The sequence below is a fragment of the Camponotus vicinus genome, unplaced genomic scaffold (genome assembly GCF_025532165.1).
Source record: "Camponotus vicinus isolate PSW18456_S1 unplaced genomic scaffold, iyCamVici1.0 SCAF_12, whole genome shotgun sequence".
Classification (NCBI taxonomy): Eukaryota; Metazoa; Arthropoda; class Insecta; order Hymenoptera; family Formicidae; genus Camponotus; species Camponotus vicinus.
Window position 1 is genome coordinate 3,671,839 of NW_028141948.1, and position 23,978 is coordinate 3,695,816.

Here is a 23,978-nt window from a genome sequence, read left to right on the forward strand (position 1 = left end):
TTCGGAACACGGCCTATATAGCTAAGCTTTTCCGGTTGCGCGTGCGCATACGGACTACTGAAGCTCGAGCGCGGGCTTGGCGTCGCTCGCCTGGTGGAGAAGACAGAACAGGCGGCTCCGAGCAATTGGCGTATCGACCGAGCACTTGGCAAAATCTTATTTCGCGCATTTACACGCGCGCCGCTGCAATCTCGCGAAATTACGGTAGGTACGCTGATCGATGACGAGTGAGAATAATTGATATCGGATCACGCGCGCGCGCGCGCGCTTTCACTTGCTTCGCATTCCGCGTGACGATAAACGCTCTCCCCTCTGTGCTGTTGGCCATATTGCTATCCGTTGATAAATTTACGGAATTTTACCGTACCGACTGGTGAGTGAGGCCTCGCGCGGGGACGATCGCGTCGCACAAAGTGTCAAAATATAAGTCCGTCGTGAACGCTTTCCTCGACGCGCTCTGACAACAAGGGGAAGCCGAACGTTTCGCGAGGACTTGCTTTCTGCCAGTCTTCTACTGGCCGACATTATATTTCGACACGATGCGCAAGCCGCGAAAACGCGACCTTCGTCGTGTTGCGACGTGTCGTTTTCTTTGAATATTTTGGAATATTTCGCGTCCGCGCTTCTTTCACGACGCCTTGGATTTGGCCGCAAGTGAAAATTTGTGTACAAATATCCGTCGGCATAAAGACGTACTGACGCTATTCCTTAGCATCAGTCAGTATAATAATTCATTAATACTGAAATTTGTACCTATTAATTTTCACCCACTGTTTATATACTTATCCATATTAAATTTTAATTTTATCAAAATGTGTATATATATATATATAATATATATATATATATATATATATATATATATATATATATATATATATATATATATATAATATAATATATATATATACACACATACATATATAATATTTATTTTTTAGATATCTATATATATGATCTAAGAATGGAGTTATCATCGGAAATATTGGAGAGCTTGGTTATGGATAATAAAGATGTTATAGAGGTGCTGAAAGATGAAAGCGTCACAGAGGAAGATATTATTTTTGAAGCAACTGAGGATTCTGAAGAGACAGAAATAGAAGAAATTATAGAAATAATTGAGGAAGTTGAAGAATGTGACGAAACTACTCCAGATAGTGATGTATCTTTGTCGGAGGATAAAGATAAGTCAGTGAATACAAAGGATGGTTCAGTTGAGAAAACAGAGAGAAATGATCAAGAACCTAAGAAACATGTAGAACTTTATAGCTTTGACGAGGAGAATTCAGTGTTTGCTTTACAATCTGATAAGAAGGACTCTGCCAAAGATATTAATAGTACACGGAAGACTATTAATAAACAAGTTATTAATTATGATGTTGATGAAGACTGGCAAGATGAAGAACTGGAACGTATTGATGAATTGGATAATAAATCTGAATTAGTGGGCAATGGTACAGATCCTTTACAGATTAACAAACACGTAAATAATCAAACTGTTTCATTACAATCAAACAAAATAGATTTAAGAATTCATGCGGATCCAATGAAAAGATCAGATAAATCTCGAACAGATAACGGTATCGGAAATGATATAAATAATATTAATGATGATAGCGAGACAACTCATGAGATAGTGAAAAATGTAGAGAATAATCTATTGTACACTGTGCTTGGTACAAAGAAACAAGACTCGTCTAAGCAGCAACAAGAAAAGCTCAATGATGCACATTATGTCAAAGTAAGTATATTTTTGAAATATATACAAAGAAATATAATCTTTTGATATTGTTGTAATAATTGTGTTATCTTAGATGGAACGACTCGAAGAGAACACTATACCAGTCGAGGGTACCATTTACTATGAAGGAGATAATATGGAAACATTATATGTAGCACAAGCCATTGACGACAATGAGCAATATCAGTATGATAATGCGACAATAGAGCAAGATGAGCAAATGTCTTGGGAACCGGCAAATCCCGAAACTAATCAAAATCAGGAAGAAGACAGTTCTCAAGTAATATTCCTTGTTAAAAAGTTAACCAAATGTTATAAACAAATGTATCATAAATGTTTTTATTTTTGCATAGGATCAGATATTTTTACATGAGGACGAGGATGGTCAATTGTACTTTAAAGATGCTAGCGGAGTTTTGCAACCAGTGTATTTGACCGAGGACGGAAATTATGCGATTGCTGAAACCAGCGACGATCATACTAATAAAGAATTGCAATCGAAATCTCAACAAAACAGTGAGACAATTGAAGATGATAGTTACATAAATCTGCCTGAGTCAGAATCTAAATCTGTTATTAATAAACAGGTATGGATCTAATATATATTGATAGATTTCATATTAAAGAGAAATTTTCATTTCACTTTATGCTTACAAATTTAATTATTACATTTACAAAATTTATTAGACAACCAGTAATACCGTATCACCGACATCGCTTCAAGATTTTGATAATGAAGACAATACTGTAACCATTTCTTTGATAATATCAGAGGATGAAAATGGACAAAAGAGAACTCAAGTCATTATACCGACAACGGATAATTTAAAATGTGACATCTGTAACAAAAGTTTTAAAACATCCTGCCAATTACTCAGACATAATAGATTAAAACATGCTCGCGAGGAAGATATAACTACAAGAAACTTTCCTTGCGATTTGTGTCCTAAAAGGCAAGTGAATCTTAAAACTTACATTTTAAATACAAATTGAATAAAAAATTAATTTTTTTTAACAAATAATTTTTAATGTGCAAAAAAAATTTTTTTATTTATATTAAATTTTTTATTTTTCTGCCAGGTATCCAGATCAGACTTCTTTAGCTCGCCATAGAAAGACACACACCGGCGACCGACCGTTCCAATGCCTGGAATGTCATAAAAATTTTCCTACTTCTACGGCATTACGTCGTCATTTGACGTTACACAACTCGCAATCGCGACCGCTTCCTTGCATCTATTGCGGTCGGCGATTCATGGACAAGACTAGTTTAGCGAAACACGAAGAATCACACATGCCTAATGAACAGCGCAAATATACGTGTGACATATGTCAAAAAACCTTCAATCATGCAACTGACTTGAGTATGCACAAGAAATATCACGATCCTGATAAGAAATTCGATTGTGAAGTCTGCGGTCGTGAGTTTAACAGATTGAATAACTTGCAAAGACACATGATGGTACATCAGCAAGTACGTATAAGATTATCTTAATATATTATACTTTTTATAATATTCTCTTTAATATATAGAAAAAAATTACAAATATAATTTGATTGTTATAATTTGATTTATTTTGGCATTTTGTACTTATTTTATTTCGATTTTTGTAAATTATTTTTGTCACAAATTAAAGAATTATAAGAATTATCTTTCTCTTATGTATAGCAACAAGGAGGAAATGAGGAAATACTTTCTTGCGACGTATGCGGTATCACGTATAAATTCATGAGTTCGTTGACGAGACATATGGTGACTACTCATATGAATCCTGAAAAATTGAGACAGCAAGCAGAAGAGCAAAGAAGGAAGCGTGAGAATAATTATCGAAAATATTTAGAAAATCGAAAGATGTATGAAACTCAGCACTCTACATATGGTACAAGACGTAAATATCATTTAATTTCCGAAAATAATGATGAAACAGCCTGACTTAAATTTTCTCATAGTCTCTTGAGAGTTTCATAAAGAGCAGTCATAAGATTTCTATAAATGTAATAACTCTGAATTAGCAATTTCTTTGTATCATTGGCACAAGTGATACAGATGTGCATTTAATTTAATAAATATTATTGACACATACATATAAATATATATATATATATATATACATATTAATTAAAAAATATACATGTAGATGATGTCACGATCAGTACATGATTATTATGAAATAGTATGTGTATACAGTGGATGCATATATATATATATATATATATATATATATATATATAATATATATATACACACATATATATATAAATATAATTTCTCTTTAGTCTCTTGCATGCACTGATTGCTGATTTTAAAATAAAATAGCACAGTTTATATACAAATGTTTAAAGTGTGCCTTAACCACAAACTTGTTTATTTGCACAACGTCTCAAGTGTTTTAAAATATGCATATTTAATATCGAATTCCATATCGTACCAATAATTGATGGATATACAAGCATGTGATTGTCTCACATGATGAAACCATAAAGATGGTAAATATAGTACATCTCCAGCTTTCAGTGTTACTTTCAAAGTATGTGCATTATGATATTCTGGATATCTAAAAATAAATGTTTTAGTCTTATTCTCGTAAATAAATGTCTAAAAAGGAAAATTGTATGCTGTATTCATACTAAACTTTTTATAATCTGGATTTAAAGGATCTATACATATCCATGGTATCAATGTCGAATTGGCAGTCTGTCCTAAATTAGACATTTCATTAGCTATCGGTTCAATAATCCATCTTCCACATTCATATTCTTTGTAAACAGCAGATGGATAATCTCTATATGGAATCCATGGTAAATCCGTGGGAGGATGTAAAATAAAATTCTTTTCACCAGATACAACGCAATATATATTTTCATAAGGATCCTTATGCACTATATATAAATTAATAAAGTAGTTTAGTATGTGAATTTTTTCAGTTCTTTTAGAATTAAACATATAGATAATAAACATATATAGACTTGTAAAAAATATGATGTGGATAGTATATAAAATTTGTCATGTTATAAAAATAAAATGCAACTAACAATCTTGTAACAATTTTTTTTTAATTTGAGATATTAAGATACTTTTCCAAAATGTTATCAAGTCAAATAAAACTTTACTGGAAGTTACAGCTCTTTCATCTCCCATCCAAAAGTTTACAGCATCAGGTTGCTTTCCAAATGCTTGGGTGGCCCATGATATTTCAATTTCTGCATCTGACCATAATTTACGAAAACTATTTATAAAATTTGAATTTTGTTTCTGTATATAAAATACACTGTCTTTCTTTGCATTTTCTAATGTATTGAGAAACTCGGACATTGTGAGTAAACGTTCTTCAGGCATTACAAAAAACTCCTCCCTAGTGTCGTCTTTTCTAGCTATTGCATCTGCGTAGCCATTTGGCGTTACAGCGACTGAAACATTTTCATCGCCAAATACTTCATGAAGGTATGGTATGGACCATTTGCTTATACCAGGCCAATGTTTTACTGCTCCTTTTATTATCAATGGTATATTTTTTGAGACATATTCTCGGTAGAAAGTAAGAGGTGTAATTTTTGTGCAATTTATTTCTGCAACTTTATTTTGCAAATATAATTCTATAAAAAGATATAAAACCACAAAAATTATTAATATTATAGGATTAAATGTATATTTTAAATAATATTTTAATTATAAATATATATATATATTAAATATAATTTATACACATATTATACATATTACAAACCATTTTATATATAGCTGTTTCTTCACATATATATTATTTAAAAATATTTTTGTTTCAATTGAATCAAAAAGGAGTATAATTGCGTTAATATTAATTGCACATTAATTCCACATGTACGTATATTAATAATTAATAATTATATTTTGACATTTTTACATACTATATATTTTATATTTTTTATGTAATAAATAAAATAAAAATTAAAAAACTATGTGTGGGTTAATAGTACATTTCCTGTTCATATGTGTTTCCAGCTATATATATTAGATACGACTTTCTAACAGAACGTCCATTATTTATTTTCTGTAAGCAATTGCATGTGAGGTTAACATATATAGATTTTAAAAATAGATAACAAACCTCTCGCCTCTTGTGACAAGACATGATATGCCCTTTGGATTCTAGCTTCAGCATCTGACATTCTTCTTCAAGTTAAAAAAAAAACATATATATAGTAGATGTCACACGTCACATCACGTCACATTGATATCATCAGTCAAATCAACAGACGCAGGCACAGATACGGAACAGATGTTTGTAGATTAAGAAATTTAAATTTCAATCTATATGTATGTGTAACCAATCAATTGTACATATGACTAATGAACATGGCCTGATGATTATTAATCACGTGCTATCTGAAGAATCTTAGTATCTATCTGCCAATGACATGAGAGAGACTGAAAATATTTTATTAGGTAAGTTTATTCTTTCTCTTTCAATTAATATATATAACAGTAATGAGATAAAATTCTAAAAAAGTTTATAACAATGAGAGAAGACTTATAATTATTAATATAAGTTTTAATAATTATTAATTATACAAGTTTTTTTTAAATTATAAATAGAGAAAAAGTTGAATATATTTTTGCCACTCACGTTATATTAATATACATTTTTTTCAATTGCATAGGTATAATAAATTTTTTAATAAAGTTTATTTCTAAATATTGTATAAATGTGTATATTAACTGAATTATTGCAAGTTTAATACATGACAGTAGAAAAAAATTATAGTCAAGATGTTACATAATTATGATGTTTTAACTATTTAGAACTTAAGATATAATATCAGTTACGTATAGATATAATCTTTTATGATTACAGATATATAGATGTCTAGATAAAATAAGAACTCTAATAAGTACATTCTTTATACCAAATTCTTATATAAACAGTTCTTAAGAGTGAGAGTACTTAATAGTTACGGACTGTAATCATGGACAAGCGTGACGCATTGTTGCAAATAAATTTAGAGAGGCCTCTTTATGAACACGAGGCATTGAATCAAAATTACAATTATGAGAAGCCAAAATCATTTTGTAAGTTATAATTTAATAAACTAACAAAACGTAATATTTTCTATGCTGCTTAATAAATCTTGAAGTACAAGTTTTATTTCTCTGTAGTGATGCAAAATGCGATAAATATCATCAGATCGAAAGATTGGCGAGCTTGTATAATGTCGACAGTACCAGCAGTGAAATGGCTTAGCAAGTATAATTGGAGAGAAAACATATTGTCTGATATTATTTCTGGTTTAACAGTGGCAATTATGCATATTCCGCAAGGTATGGCATATGCACTTTTGGGAAGCCTACCACCAGTGGTCGGCATATACATGGCCTTCTTTCCTGTCTTAATATATTTTCTTTTTGGTACATCCAAACATGTATCTATAGGTAAGAAAGGTGTAGATAAAGTATATAATTGGGATATAAAATACATAATTTTAGAAATTTTACTAAAATATATTAACATGCAACAGAATTGCATAGATATGATGCTTTTATAGTTTAAGATATGATGCTTTTATATGCATTAACTTTCGAGCGTTATTGCATATCTGGTTAACTTCCATTACAGAACAATTAGAAATAATACACTTTAACTTATTCAACAACCTCGAACAATCAAACATTCTTAGCATTCATCAGGAACTTTTGCCGTGGTTTGTCTAATGACCGGTAAGGTAGTAACATATTATTCACATCCAGTCATGGATTATACATCAGCGAATTTTTCGGACTCTCTTTCTGAAAATCTCGAAGATGTTACATATACGTATCCACCCATGCAAGTAGCAACAGCTGTGACATTAATGGTTGGAATATATCAGGTAAATATTACATATTATTTTTCAAAATATAATTTAATCAAATAGAATAATGAAAAATGAAGATTTCTCTTATGTTATAGATAATAATGTATACATTCCGATTAGGCATTGTAACAACTTTGCTGAGTGAAACTTTAGTAAATAGCTTTACGACAGCAGCTGCTGTTTACGTTTTTATCTCTCAAATCAAGGATCTTCTTGGTTTAAAACTACCAAAGCAAAAAGGATATTTTAAGCTAATTTTTGTAAGTAGATATAAAAATTATATATAGTTTTTAAGAAAAAAATATGTAATTTACAATTAACAATTACATATTTTTTTTTTAAATAACCATGTTTTTTTACACCAATTGATTCCTCACATTATTTTGTGCATAAAAGTATTAAGGTAAGATAATCGAAAAATGAATATTTTATTAGATATATTTTACGGTTTATGTAAAATTAAGAAATTATTTCAAGCTTCATAATTCGAAAAGTACGAAAAAACGAAAAAACATTTAATTATAATGTTTTGGAAAGCTCTCGAGATAAGCTACAAGAATGTGTAGTGAAAAATAAGGGGTTCCATTTGAAAAATTAAAAGTAACTTTCGCGACCTTCAAAACGACTATCCAAGGTCAAATCATTGTCACCATCTTATGTCCCTTTTAAAACCATACAACTTTTGTCTAAAACATTTTTTCGTATCTCGCATATTTTTCAAAATATTTGCCTATAAAGATTAAAATGAATCAGCCTGTGTGTGTGTGTGTGTGTGTGTATGTATATATGTATGTCATATTTGTGTATAAATAGACATAAATTATATTAATGTATATTTATTGAGATTAAAACATTTGAACAAAAATTTTCTTTAAATTTCAGACCGTTGTAGATGTATTTAAAGAAATAGAAAATACCAATATGACTGCAGCAATAGTATCAATTGTATCAATTGTTATTCTTATTTTTAATAATGAGTTCTTGAAGGTAAATATGTATTATGTGTATCAATTTGATACTTTAATTTGAAAATATTGACAATATAATGATATAATTTTTAATTAGCCAAGGATGAGCAGAATATGCAGTATGCCAATACCTATTGAACTCATTGCAGTCATTGGTGGGACATTAGTTTCTCGATATTGCGATTTACCAAAGACTTATAATATTGAAACCGTCGGACATATTCCTATAGGGTACTAAATGAATTCATCACTTAAATTGATTTACTAAAATTCTGATATACTATATAAAATATAGATTATACATATATATTATTTATATGTGTATATAAATATATATGTATATAAATATTTTTTAATAGGCTTCCTAAACCAGAAGTGCCGAGTCTTGAATTATTGCCTTTGGTAGCAATCGATAGCATCGCAATAACCATGGTTTCATACACTATTACCATGTCAATGGCATTGATATTCGCGCAGAAACTTAACTATGAAATAGATTCTAATCAGGAACTTCTTGCAATGGTGCGACCTATTATATTTTAATAATATAATATTTATTACTTGTATTTATTATCGATAGCAAATTTCAATTTCAGGGCTTTAGTAATGTAATGGGCTCTTTTTTCTCATGCATGCCAATAGCGGCCTCCTTAAGCAGATCTCTCATTCAACAAACTGTCGGAGGACGTACGCAAATAGCGAGCATCGTGTCCTGCTTATTATTGCTTATTATACTCTTGTGGGTTGGACCGTTTTTCGAATTATTACCAAGATGCGTGTTGGCTTCCATAATAATTGTACGCATAGAATCGCAAAATCAGTGTCTCGTTAAGAAAAAAAAAATAATCTGAAGATCTTTCATGCAGGTAGCATTAAAGGGAATGTTCCAACAAGCTAATCAGTTCGTTAAATTTTGGAAACTGAGCAAGACCGATGCCACAATTTGGATCGTAACATTCCTAATTGTGACGTTGATAAATATTGACATTGGATTGTTTGCGGGTTTGCTCGTGTCACTGGTCATTATTCTGCTTCAAGCTATTCGACCCTATGCATGTTTGCTAGGTCACATACCACATACGGATTTATATTTGGATTTGGATAGATACAAAGCAGTAAGTTTTCATGAGACAGATAAACGCAACAAAAATAAGATATTAATCAGTTTTACATATTGATTTTAGGCGGTGGAGATACATGGAATAAAAATATTTCATTATTGCGGTACATTGAACTTTGCAAATAACAATTACTTTAGATCTATCATATATAAACTCGTAGGAGTATGTCCGCAAAAGATTATCAAGCATAGAAAAAAATTAACTGAAGAAAATCATTTTCTGGATGATTCCGAAGGTAGACCTGAATTGCAATGCATAATCATGGACATGAGTGCGTTGAGTTACATCGATCCCAGTAGCGTTCAGATGTTGCACTTGATTGTCAAAGAATTTACGCAAGTGAGCATCAAATTTTACTTTGTCAATTGTCCAAGTCCCATCTTTGAAATGATAAAGAAATGTGATTTATACATATATGGCGAGATGTCGCTGAAAATCTTTGCGACTATACAAGATGCCGTTGCTTATTTTCGAAATGAGATTTCCTCAAGATAATGGAAAATAGTTTTCAGTCATACATATGCAATATGTAGACATATTTTTGATAACAATGTTAACTAATGGAGGAGTGTACAGCTATATTATGCATGCAGTATTGCTTTTTACGTTGTCTATCTTATGTTGTGTATCTTTGTGAGATATTTCCTGCAAAACAATATTATAACAAAAAAAGAAATCTTTACTCAGTGTCAATTTTTAATTAAAAAAAATATGCAACAAAATGTGTAAAACAGCATTATGTAAGTTGCGTGAAAACACAAAGTGATACAAATGTACTTTGGACAGCACAAATATTCTATATCTAACTTGTTTGTACTTACAATAATACTTAATTTTTTTGCAGATCTAAAACATTAATACATATATTTTTTTGTTAAATCAGATTTGGTAACATATGTCATAAATATTGTTATGTATTGGAAAGAGAAATATTAAATAATATAACATATAATTGAGCAATCGTCCTGTTTATTTACAGCGATCACCCTATGTACAATGTGACAGTTTTTAGTTACTTTGGGTAACTTGTTATAACTGTCGCAAAAATTAGGTTTAATGTGCCTTTTATAATTATAGAGTCGATAATTAGCATTCTATATATTTCCTATTTGTAAGACACAATTATTTTTTCTAGTAATCTGCGGCAGTGTTGCCTGTTGATGCTGCTGTATAATCATAATAAATATTCGAAAATAAGTGGCGGAACACATTGTTCAACAACAATGGTACGGCACGAGGATCAAATTGAAATTGCTTTATGTCTCCTTTTCTAAATTTGACGATCCAATCGGAACATGTTGTCTTCTGGCTTTTATGCTACCCCGTACTTTTTCTTGAGGGACTCTGGCATCTCGGGTGGTGGCGGGCGGGGCATGCGTAGCCAGACCTTGACGGCATCGTAGATGAACCATTGCGCTGCAGTCAGGGTACCAATCATCACAATCCTCGGTCCCAGGCCCTTCCATACGCCGCCAAAGCCAAGTTTTCTCAGAACTGCACCCGCAGTCGCTCCCTTTTCTTGATTCAATTTTGACACCACCTTATACACACAAACATTTATATATTTAATAAATTCAAAATATGAAGGAAATTTGCAATTATGTAAGTAAAATTTACCGTATCAGCAGGGTGAGATACAATAGCGCAAAATACACCAGCAATATATCCAGCTGCGAAAGTTACTACCAGTTGTTCACCTTTACTGCACTCCGCCCTAGGTTTAGGTACTATATGTTTGTACAGAAGTTCGACGGTGCGCTCGAAGCAGGCAAATTTCATCATCGTATAAGGAATTTGACGCAACCATAGTGGCACTAAACCCTTATAGAAACTGGTAAGACCTTCGTCCGCGTACATCTTCGGCAATGCTTGTCGCAAAGTGTTAGCGTATCCGGGCATAGTTTGTATTCTGACCTAGAATTTAAAAATCCATTGCATAAAATAGAATAAACGATAAGATATAGAATTGTTTTTAACAGATTTTTAACATCAGTTTTTATTTCAGAAAAAAACATCGAACAATTTGTTACCTTGGCAGCTTCAAATGGCGCTAATCCAATGTCCGCGAAGAATTCCGCAGAAGCTGACGATATCAAATACAACGAAGTTCTGTATTCATAAGAGAGTTCTTCACCGGCCAATGCTGCATACTGAACTTTGAAAACTTCATAGAGACCAAACTTAAACATTCCCTGAATAGAATAGCCGTAAAAAGTGGGCGCCCAGCCTCTCACTAATCCTCGGGCGCCGTCTTCGGCATATGTTACCTACAATCAATAGGATCTGTGTGTGATAAAAAATATTACATTTAGAGAAATATACAGGGTGTATCTGAAATGATGCACTAAACTTTAGGAGCGTATTCTAGAGGTCAAAATAAGACTTTTTTTTCTTATGAACATGGGTCCGCAAATGAACCCCCCTCCGAGCTAAAATTCGAAAATGTGTGAAATTAAACAAACACCCGCAACGCAAATTTATTTATCTCTCAAGAGAGGGAGATAACGTCAAAACCAAGGTCAAATAATAAGGTAATCTATAATACAGCTAATTTTCAATTTTTTCCCCAAACTTTAAGGGCCTCTAGCTCGGAGGGAAGTTCATTTGCGGACCCATGTTCATAGGAAAAAAAAGTTATTTTGACCTCTAGAATATGCTCCTAAAGTTACATCATTTCAGATACACCCTGTATAAAAAAAATGTAATAAGGAATAAGAATTACCCGAAATCCACTGAACACTGATTTATATTTTGCAGGGTCCACTTGAATTCGGCATTTGACTAAATCTAAAGGCGTGATACCGGTATGAGTGATACCGCAAGACAAAATGCCCCCGAGACCGCATAACATGAAATAATGGTTCGATCCAAATTCGCAACTATCTGTAAATATACAAAACACATCATATTAATTTTTACTTTCTACATTTTCACAAAGCGACATTTTTTTCAACAACATACTCTTGATTATGTATCAATAAAGAACATGGAGGTGTTTAAAAAGATTTAAGATTTTAATATTTTAAGGCGCGTTTCTCTCTCTTTCTTTCTTTCAGAAAATTTCTGAATATTAGAAATGCAAATGTTCAGAATACATAAATATTTCAAAGGTATTAATCGGTCAGATTGATCGATTATAAAATACAGTCTGGCGTGGATTCAAAATTCCTTTTATGTATATGTTTTCAATTTATTGGCCAACACAGATCCTATACAGAAGGATCTATACATTCCGGCCATCAGCAGGTAATACAGGGTGTCCTAGACCACCCGTACACCTCTTTTCTTTCAAAAACTAAGCATTTTAGAGAAAAATGTTTCAGACAAAAGTTGTTTGGTTTCGAGGGGGCCATAAGATGGTACCATTGGTTTGACCTTGAAGAGTCATTTGAAGGTCACGTGAAGGTCACTTCAATTTTTTTAAATGGAATACCCTATATATTTTTGCACATTCTTGTAGCTCATCTCGAGAGCTTTCCAAAACACTATAATTAAGTTAGTTTTCATTAAGTACTTTCCGAGTTATGAGGCTTGAAATAATTTCTTAATTTTACGTAAATCATAAAATATCTTGTAAAATATTCATTTTTCGATTATCTTACCTTAATACTTTTATGTACAAAATAATGAGAGGAATCAATTGGTGTAAAGAAAACACATAGTTGTTTCGAAGAAAAAATATGTAATTTGTAATTAACAATTACATATTTTTTCTTAAAAATAACTGTGTTTCTTTTACACCAATTGATTCCTCTTATTATTTTGTACATAAAAGTATTAAGGTAAGATAATCGAAAAATGAATATTTTACAAGATATTTTATGATTTACGTAAAATTAAGAAATTATTTCAAGCCTCATAACTCGGAAAGTACTTAATGAAAACTAACTTAATTATAGTGTTTTGAAAAGCTATCGAGATGAGCTACAAGAATGTGCAAAAATATATAGGGTATTCCATTTAAAAAAATTGAAGTGACCTTCACGTGACCTTCAAATGACTCTTCAAGGTCAAACCAATGGTACCATCTTATGGCCCCCTCGAAACCAAACAACTTTTGTCTGAAACATTTTTCTCTAAAATGCTTAGTTTTTGAAAGAAAAGGGGTGTACGGGTGATCTAGGACACCCTGTATATCATCACTGGTATATATCAGTGGGTGCTTTCCAGCAAGGAACACAGGCGACACTGTGTGGCACAGTGCTTTCCAACAACGACACAGCAACGCACAACTCGACACAGCATCGGTGTAGAGTTTGAGTGTGTTCTCTAGTCATTGTTGACAATCTTTAAAAGTGAGAACTTTTTCGATCAGTCCTAAATTAATAATTTGTGTCGATCTAGATGTAATAACCGCGACGAAGTCAAAAAGCTGAAGAAGAAAAAGATTTTACTTAAAAAGATTTAACATTTGAATGTATATTTGAATAATATTTTTTAAAACTATCTGTGTAAATTGTTATTGTAATACTTTAATACTAATAACCTTTTATATCAGCATTAGTTTTTGTTTTTATCATTACCTTATTTTATTGCTTTCACACTTTAAAATTATCCTAGTGAAAAATTCTAGTGAAAATATTAATGTAGTCCGCAATGGTCGAGTTTTGCGTTCCAACAAACACATGCACAGTGTTTGAGTGTGTCGCACTGTGTCGCACTGTGTCACCTTGCTGGAAAACAAACAGTATCAATAGAGTTTCTCACTTTAATAGAGTATAACAAGTTCAGAAGAAGTGGATAAAAAGAGGAGGAAGATCAGGAAAGGAGAGAAAGAGGAAGTGAGGTGATTATCGCAGAAAAATTTGTCATGCTGTATCAAGATTTGAACCTGGGGTTCTTCATGGTAGACAAATACTTTGCCGCCTCAGTCACTCGCCGCTCCGATTCATCTCTTATTCTTTATCTGAGAAAAAAATATCCTCCTCTCGATATGATGATTTTTGATCACGATATCCTTCATTGCGTATCAATCAAATATCGACGCGTTTAAAGATTTAGATTTTAATATTTTAAGGCGCGTTTCAGAAAATTTTTTTAATATTAGTAATGTAAATATTCAGAATACACAAATGTTTCAAAAGTATTAATCGACTGATCGATTACTCGAGTACAGTCTGGCGTGGATTCAAAATTCAAGCGAATTGATCTCCCTTGTATACTCTTGACCTAAGAAAAAAAAACATCTTCCTCTTGACATGTTTCTCGGTCACGGTTAATGTACAACGAATCAAATTTATTTTTACGTGGTCGTCACCACGTCCAAGGTCAAGGGAAGCACGTTTTATAACGCGCTGATATATGACAAGATGGCCGCGCCTTATGCAACCCGCGGCATGTATCCATTTAAACTCTTATGTCTTCTCTCGGGGATTTGTTATTCGTAAATTATATAATCTTGTAATTTCTTTCGTCAATAAAATTAAATAAAAACGAACACGCATTACGTGTGATGCGCGTGTATATCACGCATCGTATATATATATCTCATAGATACAATATATATATATATATATATATATATGATATACATATAATCGAATGTTAAACATGAAATTCACACGTGAAATTGTCGGTTCGTTCTATACATGTGCACAAAAAGAGATATGCAGTTATATAATTAATGTATCATAATTGAAAGATTTGAAAGACAAAATATGTTACTCATGACAAAAATATTAAATCTTGCTATTTTTAAATTTACGATATCTAATAATCACGTTACGTGAATACAATCGATAAGTCACTTTGAAAAATCGAATTTTGACAATTGAATCCCAACATTCACAATCATATTTCGGGTTATGTAACGTGATCTCCGGTTAGAATGTCAGATATGAAATGGCAGGCAGTCTTATCACATTATCATATAAATTTATAATATCTCAATATATAAATATCGAAGATAAAAATCTCGGGATAAACAAACGTTATGAATATGATATATTTTTTGTAATATTAAACAGAAAAATTGTATGAAAGTGATATAACCTCCATTAATTAACTGATCAAGGGGAGAATTTCTCTCGATTGTTTAATTTGCAAAGAATCGGAGAGGAAATAGTTACTGACCACCTTCCTCGACGGAGGCGGCAGCAATGTTGCGGTTCGGAACGAGTGGTCGTGTTCCCTCATCCTTTAATGCCTGACACTTGGCTTGTGTGAACGGTGAGGAGAATGGATTCATTTTCGCTGCCTCCTGTACCCAAGACAACATCGTCATCACGTGACTCGCGTTTGCACCTAAATACAAGCATTCAAAATTAATGACAGTTTGAATTAGATCGTATCAGATATTTACATTTACTAGAGGTACTATGTCAAAAAAACAGCACCTGTTCCAAAGGAATGACTCTCGCCACCAAGAAATCCGCGAAAGAGTGGCAGAGGCAAGGGATGCGGCAACACCACAGAGCAGCACAGCCCGTTTAACATAAAACTATTTGTAACATAGGTGAGAAGCAAGTTATGGATTTCATAAAGTCACTAGATATACAAAGTACCGTAGGCTGTGTTCCAAAATTCACTGCCAGTACTGAAAATCTATAATGTACGTCACGTAAACTATAGATTTTCAGTACTGGCAGTGAATTTTGGAACGCAGCCGTAATCATTCGCCATTTTGGCTCCAATAAGCGGTTCATTCAAATTATATATTTGACCCCTATAATTATATACATGACCCCTTAATGATAATGTATTTTTGGCAATTAATTTCAGCCATTTTTTGCATTTTTTGTTGTTATTTTCGCTTTTTGGGATGCGAAATAAACGAAAACCTTTTTCGCTTTGATTTTTATAGCCTTTTACGCAACAACCTAGTCACGAATGCTTCTCAGATTTCACATACAGGTTAGAAAATTGCACTTAAAGTGTACATACATACGTAACCAAAGTGTGCACTTGTACTTTTAGAAGGCCATTTTGGCTCCAAATCCTTATACATTGAGTCTTAAGCCAGGTCTACATTGGTCGTAGCATAAGGTTGTAAGGCCGTAGTCGTAAGAAATTGACCAATCACAGTTGATTATTCTCCTGAACTTCAACTGGGATTGGTCAATTTTTTACGACTACGGCCTTACAACCTTATGCTACGACCAATGTAGACCCGGCTTTATGGATTGCGGTACTTTGTATATCTAGTGACTTTAGGATTTCAGTTATAGGGTGCTTTCCAATTGAGATATCCCTAGACACTTTTATGCACACGGCGACACAAGTCGCGTTCCAATTGCCGTAACTGCCGACACAACTTTACACATCCGTACTCAGCTCGAGGGCTACTAGTCAACTTGTGTAACCTTCTGTTTTCTAGGGACAAATGAAATATGCGGTTGCAGACTGACGGCGATTATGTTGGCAATTTTCTTTTCTTTTTGGCCGTGTCCCGAAATTACTGCCAGTACTGCAAATTCTATAGTGCACGTTACGTATATTATATATTTTCAGTGCTGGCAGTAAACTGGCAGCAATTTCGGAACACGGCTTTTATCCTTTTTATTTAAAAGACAACCACTGAAGTATATTAAATACAAAAATGAACAATAAAAATATTAAAAGTATCATTAAAGTAAGTAATTCGAATTAATGAGTTTTTGTACAATTAATTTTTTTATTATATTTAATAAATGAAATAAAGTTGTTTCTTTAGCATATTTGCAGATTAGGTATATTATTACTGATTAAATTTTCATTCATATTTATATATTAATATAATATTATGCATTTATATATTTTATTTATATATTATTTATATATTATATAATATTATGCATATATATATCTATGTATGTTAATAACTTTGCTTCGAATTATTTACAAACTAATTACACAAATTTTACGTGTGCAACATGTTTTTCACTTCATCACCCTCACCATGGATTAAAAAATATCAAGATGGACATGGTTATGAAGAATCCTAACCCTCCACTCGAAAGTCGCACTTAACTTTGTTCCAATTGAGTCGTGCACATCGCTACACTTTGTGCCTTCCTGTGTATGTTTGTGTTAAGATGTGTTAAACAATTGGAAAGCACCCTTAGGCTTCCGCTACAATGGGTGCATCCAAAAACACAACCGCTCACTGAGCGGCTAAGTAGCAATTGAATGTGATTGGTTTCTATCTTTGAATTCACCAATCACAGTCGAGTGCTACTTAGCCGCTCAGTGAGCGGTTGTGCTTCTGGATGTACCCAATATGCTTAAAAAAATTTGTCGTACGATAAATGTGATATCGGCCTAATGTTTGGTAATCCTGGTTCCTGATCATAAGGTAGATTCACAGACTTCTATAATACACTAGACTGCTAAGGGTGCAGTCCCACGTAGAAGAAAAAGCGGAACGGAAAAGAAGTATAGTGGGGGTAACCAATCAGAACGTTTCTCCAAAAGACATCATACCTAGCGTTCTCGTATGTATGTACATACCTAGCATATCTAGTCTTTCTTATTCATAAATAAAATTTATAAATTTATTTTTATATAAAATAATAATGTCATCGGTAAATTATTTTATTATAATATAAAATATGTGTGTGTTTTATTTTCAGATATATATATTAAATTTTGTAACAATTTATTACACTTAACATTAAATTAGGTGAAAATATATTATTCTGAATAAAATATTTATTACAATATAAAATGTAATTTTATCATTGTTTCATATAAATAGTTTAGTTTAATTTTATATTTTCACAAAATATAAAAACAAAATTACACTAAAATAATATATTTCTCTTGTTAAATTTATATTATTATAAAGTTCTTTATAATCTTTATAGTCCATTCCGCTTTTATATGACTGGGTTCCCCATGGAATATATTTTACGCAAAAACGGAAAAAATTCTAACCTAAAATTTACAATAATTCTGAATTAGCTTTTTTTTCATAAATTATATTCTATTGGAATTTTCCATTTATTATAAAAAGATATTTTTTTACAAAATTGATTATTTTTGTTAACTATAATTCATAAAAAATAATTTTTTACTCTTACTTATTTCCGCTTTTTCCGGTACACGGGGAACCCGGTTATTTAAAATCGGAACAGATATGTCTTTTGGAGAAACGTTCTGATTGGTTACCCCCACTATACTTCTTTTCCGTTCCGCTTTTCCGTTCCGCTTTTTCTTCTACGTGGGACTGCACGCTACAGATGCAGGCGGACATGATGCACAGGTGTGCACGTGACGCCATATTTCGTATGGGCATATTATATAGGGTGTCCAAAATGTTATTTTATGATTGTAAGAGGATTGTACTATGGCCCATATTCTGAATCCTCTTTTATCGATAAAAGTGCCTCTAAAAGTAGCATATAAGCCTTCTGATTGGCTACAGGCCGCTTTTAGGAGCACTTTTATCGATAAAAGAGGATTCAGGCCGGCGTCCCATGGAGCGGAAATATTCAGCGGAACGGAAAGTGCGGAACCAGGGCGACCAATCACAGCCATTCCATTTTTTTTGCGGTGCTTTTTCTATGGCTGTGATTGGCCGCGTTGGCTCCGCGCATTCCGTTCCGCTGAATATTTCCGCTCCATGGGACTTCAGCCTCAAAATATAGGCCTATGACAACATCGACAATATGAACTGAACACCCAGTATAATTTGCCCACACGAAATATGGCTGCCATCCCCACCACCATTTGCACCTTGCATCACTTTGGATGCTTTCCATTTAGCGACACAAATCGACACAAGTGTCATTCTATCTTTGTTTGTATTATTCACTGAAAAAAGATAGAATGATGCTTGTGTCGACTTGTGTCGCTAAATGGAAAGTACTCTTTTTCGAGTCATTGGGTCTGTTCTTTTCAGCTGCACTGCTGCACTAGTGCAATAAGTTAGGGCCTGAGCAGAATGGTTGCCTTATAATTTTAAGACTATGTTTTATGCCTTAGGTCTTGTAAGAAGGTTTGGTTTGTAAGAAATAAACGTTCGCGTATACATAAGACTCGAGACATAACACACAGTATTGTGCGTTACCTAAGACAAAGACCTAAGGCATAAAACATAGTCTTAAAATCTTAAGGCAGCCATTCTGCTCAGGTCCTTAGAAAGAGACAAACATACTTTCTTTCACTCTAACTAATTGCACTAGTGCAGCAGTGCAGCTGAAAAGAACAGACCCATTTTATACAGATGTTAGCAGTCTAGTGTATTATAGAAGTCTGTGGGTAGATTAGTGATATTTTACAGGTTATATATGCAAGTTGTGTGTAGTTTTATAGACACTTGTGCAAAATGATTTCTACTTCTGCTTTACAAAGAATTACGATGACAAGGGTCGCTAGCAAGTTTTACAAATCGTGTCTTCGAAATATAAGTAAAAGCTCCGCCGACAGCACCGTACAAACCGACGTAAAAACGGTGAAAGATGAGATGGTAACTCGAAGTGAATATATAATCTATTTTATGTGTTGCTTATAAACAAAAATACAACACAGCTATATTACGTAAAATTATTTATTCCAGTTTTCACATTTGATTTTTATATTAATTATCTGATATTAGCTTATTTTTAATTCATGAATATATATAATTATTACATTGCTACATACTTGTTTTTTTTATATTTGTAGCCTATAGAAATTCAAAATCCTTATGTAAAGGAGAAACGTAAATGTATCTTGTGCACATTGAATATTGAACCAGATTACAAAAATGTAAGATTGCTTTCTCAATTTCAAAGTCAACACACAGGCAGAATATATGAAAGTCATATAACTGGATTATGCAAATATAAACAGAAGAAGTTAGAAGAAGAAATTAATAAAGCTAGATCTGCAGGTACTCAAATATACATGTATTTTTGTATTTAATAAAATTAAAAGAGAGAGAGAAACTTATAAGAAACTATAAGTATATATTTGTTACATTATAGGTTTAATGGGTTATTGGACCAAAGAACCAAAATATGTTAGAGATCCACAACTATTTGATCCAAATAAACCATTTAGGTCGCATAAATATTAGATGACTAATAATAGAATCATATACATATATATATATATATATATATATATATATATATATATATATTAAAAAAAATTAATGTTATTATGGAATTAAAAAGGCTATTGTACATTTGTTGAATGTATTGATTGATTACCATTGCAAGAAATTCTAAAGATTCTCTATCTAAGTTTAAATTAATTATTATAAATACATTCGACAATGAATCGTGTCCCAAATTGAGCCATGTGACACTGATGATTTATATATCAGTGTGTACAGCATACCGAAAATATTAAGAAAACAAGTATTTTAACTTCTAAGCTCGTATACGTGTAGGATGTAAAGGGGATTGGAAAATCAGATTCAATTAAGAATCATCGGAGGTGTCAAAAGTAATAAATTTAATCTTTAATCTTTTCTTTGTGTTTTGCACACAATAGCTTAGGTCAAGTATACTTTAATCCCTCGATATTATTTTTGCTTGGATTGCCCTTACATATAGGTATATAAGTCATATATAAAAAAGGTATATAAGTCTGTTCGTTCATGGCCCAAATTCCAAACACACAAATTCGAAACACGGTTCTTTTATGACAAAAATCAACCTTAATCTTTTGTAAGTACTTGAATAAATGTAACAACTAAAATGTTATGAATTGTTACAATGAACTTTGACTTTATCTAAATAAAGAATATTTATATTTATCATTGCCAAAACAGAATTATAGAATATTTTACATAATTTATATGGATCTGTAATTACATTCGTAATATAATATTTCCGAACAAGCTACACAATATATAGTATTCACAAAATTTATGGTGTTTTAACTGTGATATAATATTGCAAGCATATAAACGTGTCTCAATATTTTCATAAATTTTTTAATATTAAACAAAATATAATTTCATGTTTTATCATCTCCGTAAATAAAATTTAATTTAATTTAAAATAAATTTTTTATTAAAAGTTAAATTTTGATGTAGCAGCTAAAATTAATGGCGTAGATAGCACCTTCAAACATAGGGTGCGTTCGTTTACGCAGTCGCTGCCGCAGATGTCATTCGTTTATCTATAGTGTACGTGATGTAAACTATAGATAAACAAATGACATTTGCGGCAGCCGTAGACCTTATAAGTATGGACTGGCAATTGCCTATAGTTTCTGTAGAGAAGCAGTGTCCGGAGGAGGTTAGAGAGAGAAACATACTTTTTAGTACTTCTCTTTCTACAAGTGTCCGGACACTTGTAGAAAGAGAAGTACCAAATAGATGTTTCTCTCTCTAACCTCCTCCGGACACAGGTCCGAATTCATAGTCGTTTCTCAAATCTTAAGACTAGAGAATTTCTTAAATCTATCCTAATGCGACCATTTCATTGGTTGAATAGGATAGCTCAACCAATGAAATGGTCGTATTAGGATAGATTTAAGAAATTCTCTAGTCTTAAGATTTGAGAAACGACTATGAATTCGGACCACAGTCTGATACGTATTGCCAGTCCATATCTGTAAGGTCTATGGCGGCAGCGACTGCATAAACGAAATTCGTATTAAGTTAGCCGGAAATTTTTCAGCCAACCAAAAATCTCCTTATGGAATCGTTTGTATTTCGTATGAAGATGTTTGAAGTGTGATTAAAAACGTTTGTGAGTAATTAGAATAATTATAAAAAATTAATCATTTTTACAGTATGTAGTTAGCCAACATAACTAAATATTAAAAATTCTCCTTATGAATCGTTTGTATTTCGTATGAAGAGTTTTGAAGTATAATTAAAAAGGTTTGTGAGTCATTCGTTTAATTTTAATTAAATTTTTTTATATTGTGAAGTTAGCCGGAACCTATATAAAATGGACGCCGTCCTGTGATTGGTCGATTTGCTTATGGTAAATACTAAAATTTTCTCATGTGTACTGACTTTAAGTGTAAGCAAAACGAGCAAATTTATCTCTTTTGTAACTTTTAATCCATGACTAATTTATTATTAATTCCGCATAATCGCATAATATATCATGGATCGTGGATAAGCGTAGATAATTGAAATATGTTTTTCTACCAATAAATAAGTAAATCTTATATAATTGTTTTATAATGTAGTCATCATTCAGAAAATGATCACAATTTGTGATTATGTATTTAATTGTTATTTTATATTCGCTTTCAAATAATAAACTATATAATAATAAAATTTATATAAAAAGATGGTAATATATGTAATCCAATTAATTATAATTGACAAAATAATTTCTTGTGAAAAAATAAAAGTAAATATATAGAAGAATTTTTTTTATAGCTTGTATAAAAAATCAGTTTTATGCTAAGTATATTATAATTTTCTGGACTGTAGTAATATTTAATATACAGGGTTTAGCAAAAGTGTGGAAACCCCTTAATATTTCGAAAAATACGCATTTAAAAAAAAAATGTTTCATACAAAAGTTATAGGGTTTTATGTGGCGCATTACACAGCAACATTATTATGACCTCGAATAGCGTTGTCAAGGTTATGTGAAGGTCACCTCCAACTTTTTAAATGGGATACCCTATATGCTTTTGCATATTCTTGTAGCTTATCTCGAGAGCTTTCCAAAACACTATAATTAATTTAGTTTTCATTAAGTACTTTCCGAGTTATGAGGCTTGAAATCATTTCTTAATTTTTACATAAACCATAAAATATCTTGTAAAATATTTATTTTTCGATTATCTTACCTTAATACTTTTATGTACAAAATAATGAGAGGAATCAATTGGTGTAAAGAAAAAACATAGTTGTTTTTAAGAAAAAATATGTAATTGTTAATTGCAAATTACATATTTTTTCTTAAAAACAACTATGTTTTTTCTTTACACCAATTTCCATTTTATATAGCTTCCGGCTAACTTCACAATATAAAAAAATTTAATTAAAATTAAACGAATGACTCACAAACCTTTTTAATTATACTTCAAAACTCTTCATACGAAATACAAACGATTCATAAGGAGAATTTTTAATATTTAGTTATGTTGGCTAACTACATACTGTAAAAATGATTAATTTTTTATAATTATTCTAATTACTCACAAACGTTTTTAATCACACTTCAAACATCTTCATACGAAATACAAACGATTCCATAAGGAGATTTTTGGTTGGCTGAAAAATTTCCGGCTAACTTAATACGAATATAAACGAATGCACCCATAGAAGGTGATCGCTAGGTAATGGCCATCACACATAAAATTCCATAAGCACGTAAAACGTGAGCGTAAGGAAATCGACCAATCACGGTCGAGTATTGGCCCCTCCAAGGGGCAAATACTCGACCGTGATTGGTCAATTTCCTTACATTTAGGGCCTTCGCACAAGGTGTT

At 31.9% G+C, this 23,978-nt stretch overlaps 5 protein-coding genes across 11 annotated transcripts; 3 read left to right on the forward strand and 2 right to left on the reverse strand.

Moving 5' to 3' along the window:
- Positions 1–47: 47 nt before the first annotated feature.
- Positions 48–4,857, forward strand: LOC145963569 (uncharacterized). 3 transcript variants are annotated; one of them, XM_083085653.1, is made up of 7 exons: positions 48–204; positions 942–1,741; positions 1,815–2,021; positions 2,095–2,328; positions 2,429–2,694; positions 2,822–3,215; positions 3,411–4,857. In XM_083085653.1, the coding sequence occupies exons 2-7, from the start codon at positions 965–967 to the stop codon at positions 3,672–3,674; spliced, it is 2,142 nt and encodes a 713-aa protein (XP_082941779.1). In that variant the 5' UTR covers positions 48–204; positions 942–964; the 3' UTR covers positions 3,675–4,857. The 3 variants fall into 3 exon arrangements, with proteins under 3 accessions (XP_082941779.1, XP_082941778.1, XP_082941777.1); XM_083085652.1 differs by lacking the exon at positions 48–204 and adding an exon at positions 230–373; XM_083085651.1 differs by lacking the exon at positions 48–204 and adding an exon at positions 382–717.
- On the reverse strand, positions 3,297–6,120 carry LOC145963573 (bifunctional peptidase and (3S)-lysyl hydroxylase JMJD7-like). Of its 2 annotated transcripts, XM_083085661.1 has the most exons (5): positions 5,827–6,118; positions 4,853–5,335; positions 4,375–4,621; positions 4,171–4,296; positions 3,297–3,728 (listed from the first exon to the last, which is right to left on the reverse strand). In XM_083085661.1, coding segments are annotated over exons 1-5 (918 nt in total). In that variant the 5' UTR covers positions 5,888–6,118; the 3' UTR covers positions 3,297–3,727. The 2 variants fall into 2 exon arrangements, with proteins under 2 accessions (XP_082941787.1, XP_082941786.1); XM_083085660.1 differs by lacking the exon at positions 3,297–3,728 and having other exon boundaries at positions 3,966–4,296; positions 5,827–6,120.
- Positions 5,757–12,544, forward strand: LOC145963571 (prestin). Of its 3 annotated transcripts, XM_083085654.1 has the most exons (11): positions 5,757–6,164; positions 6,574–6,788; positions 6,876–7,148; positions 7,404–7,585; positions 7,666–7,830; positions 8,453–8,557; positions 8,636–8,769; positions 8,898–9,060; positions 9,135–9,335; positions 9,405–9,653; positions 9,723–12,544. In XM_083085654.1, exons 2-11 carry the CDS (start codon positions 6,686–6,688, stop codon positions 10,152–10,154), a joined length of 2,007 nt encoding a protein of 668 aa, XP_082941780.1. In that variant the 5' UTR covers positions 5,757–6,164; positions 6,574–6,685; the 3' UTR covers positions 10,155–12,544. The 3 variants fall into 3 exon arrangements, with proteins under 3 accessions (XP_082941780.1, XP_082941782.1, XP_082941781.1); XM_083085656.1 differs by lacking the exons at positions 5,757–6,164; positions 6,574–6,788 and having other exon boundaries at positions 7,010–7,148; positions 7,394–7,585; XM_083085655.1 differs by lacking the exons at positions 5,757–6,164; positions 6,574–6,788 and having other exon boundaries at positions 7,015–7,148; positions 7,333–7,585.
- On the reverse strand, positions 10,609–16,120 carry Mpcp1 (Mitochondrial phosphate carrier protein 1). Of its 2 annotated transcripts, none has more exons than XM_083085657.1 (6): positions 15,995–16,120; positions 15,732–15,902; positions 12,382–12,542; positions 11,690–11,926; positions 11,277–11,573; positions 10,609–11,199 (listed from the first exon to the last, which is right to left on the reverse strand). In XM_083085657.1, the coding sequence occupies exons 1-6, from the start codon at positions 16,092–16,094 to the stop codon at positions 10,972–10,974; spliced, it is 1,194 nt and encodes a 397-aa protein (XP_082941783.1). In that variant the 5' UTR covers positions 16,095–16,120; the 3' UTR covers positions 10,609–10,971. The 2 variants fall into 2 exon arrangements, with proteins under 2 accessions (XP_082941783.1, XP_082941785.1); XM_083085659.1 differs by lacking the exon at positions 15,995–16,120 and adding an exon at positions 15,961–15,980.
- Positions 16,121–19,828: 3,708 nt separating this feature from the next.
- Positions 19,829–21,036, forward strand: Mrps18c (mitochondrial ribosomal protein S18C). Its single transcript, XM_083084831.1, has 3 exons — positions 19,829–20,046; positions 20,244–20,451; positions 20,546–21,036. Exons 1-3 carry the CDS (start codon positions 19,906–19,908, stop codon positions 20,635–20,637), a joined length of 441 nt encoding a protein of 146 aa, XP_082940957.1. The 5' UTR covers positions 19,829–19,905; the 3' UTR covers positions 20,638–21,036.
- Positions 21,037–23,978: the final 2,942 nt, after the last annotated feature.

Coding starts and splice junctions, on each gene's coding strand:
- LOC145963569 (XM_083085653.1), top strand. CDS start 965: ATGGAGTTATCATCGGAAATATTGGAGAGCTTGGTTATGGATAATAAA. Junction 1,742..1,814: donor ATGATGCACATTATGTCAAA/GTAAGTATATTT, acceptor GTGTTATCTTAG/ATGGAACGACTCGAAGAGAA. Junction 2,329..2,428: donor AATCTGTTATTAATAAACAG/GTATGGATCTAA, acceptor AAAATTTATTAG/ACAACCAGTAATACCGTATC.
- LOC145963573 (XM_083085660.1), bottom strand. CDS start 5,887: ATGTCAGATGCTGAAGCTAGAATCCAAAGGGCATATCATGTCTTGTCA. Junction 5,336..5,826: donor CTTGTCACAAGAGGCGAGAG/GTTTGTTATCTA, acceptor ATCTTTTTATAG/AATTATATTTGCAAAATAAA. Junction 4,622..4,852: donor TGAAAGAGCTGTAACTTCCA/GTAAAGTTTTAT, acceptor ATTTATATATAG/TGCATAAGGATCCTTATGAA.
- LOC145963571 (XM_083085654.1), top strand. CDS start 6,686: ATGGACAAGCGTGACGCATTGTTGCAAATAAATTTAGAGAGGCCTCTT. Junction 7,149..7,403: donor ATCCAAACATGTATCTATAG/GTAAGAAAGGTG, acceptor AGCATTCATCAG/GAACTTTTGCCGTGGTTTGT. Junction 9,654..9,722: donor ATTTGGATAGATACAAAGCA/GTAAGTTTTCAT, acceptor TATTGATTTTAG/GCGGTGGAGATACATGGAAT.
- Mpcp1 (XM_083085657.1), bottom strand. CDS start 16,094: ATGTTAAACGGGCTGTGCTGCTCTGTGGTGTTGCCGCATCCCTTGCCT. Junction 12,543..15,731: donor CGCCTCCGTCGAGGAAGGTG/GTCAGTAACTAT, acceptor GTATATTTACAG/ATAGTTGCGAATTTGGATCG. Junction 11,927..12,381: donor CAGTGTTCAGTGGATTTCGG/GTAATTCTTATT, acceptor TATTGATTGTAG/GTAACATATGCCGAAGACGG.
- Mrps18c (XM_083084831.1), top strand. CDS start 19,906: ATGATTTCTACTTCTGCTTTACAAAGAATTACGATGACAAGGGTCGCT. Junction 20,047..20,243: donor AAACGGTGAAAGATGAGATG/GTAACTCGAAGT, acceptor TTATATTTGTAG/CCTATAGAAATTCAAAATCC. Junction 20,452..20,545: donor TAATAAAGCTAGATCTGCAG/GTACTCAAATAT, acceptor GTTACATTATAG/GTTTAATGGGTTATTGGACC.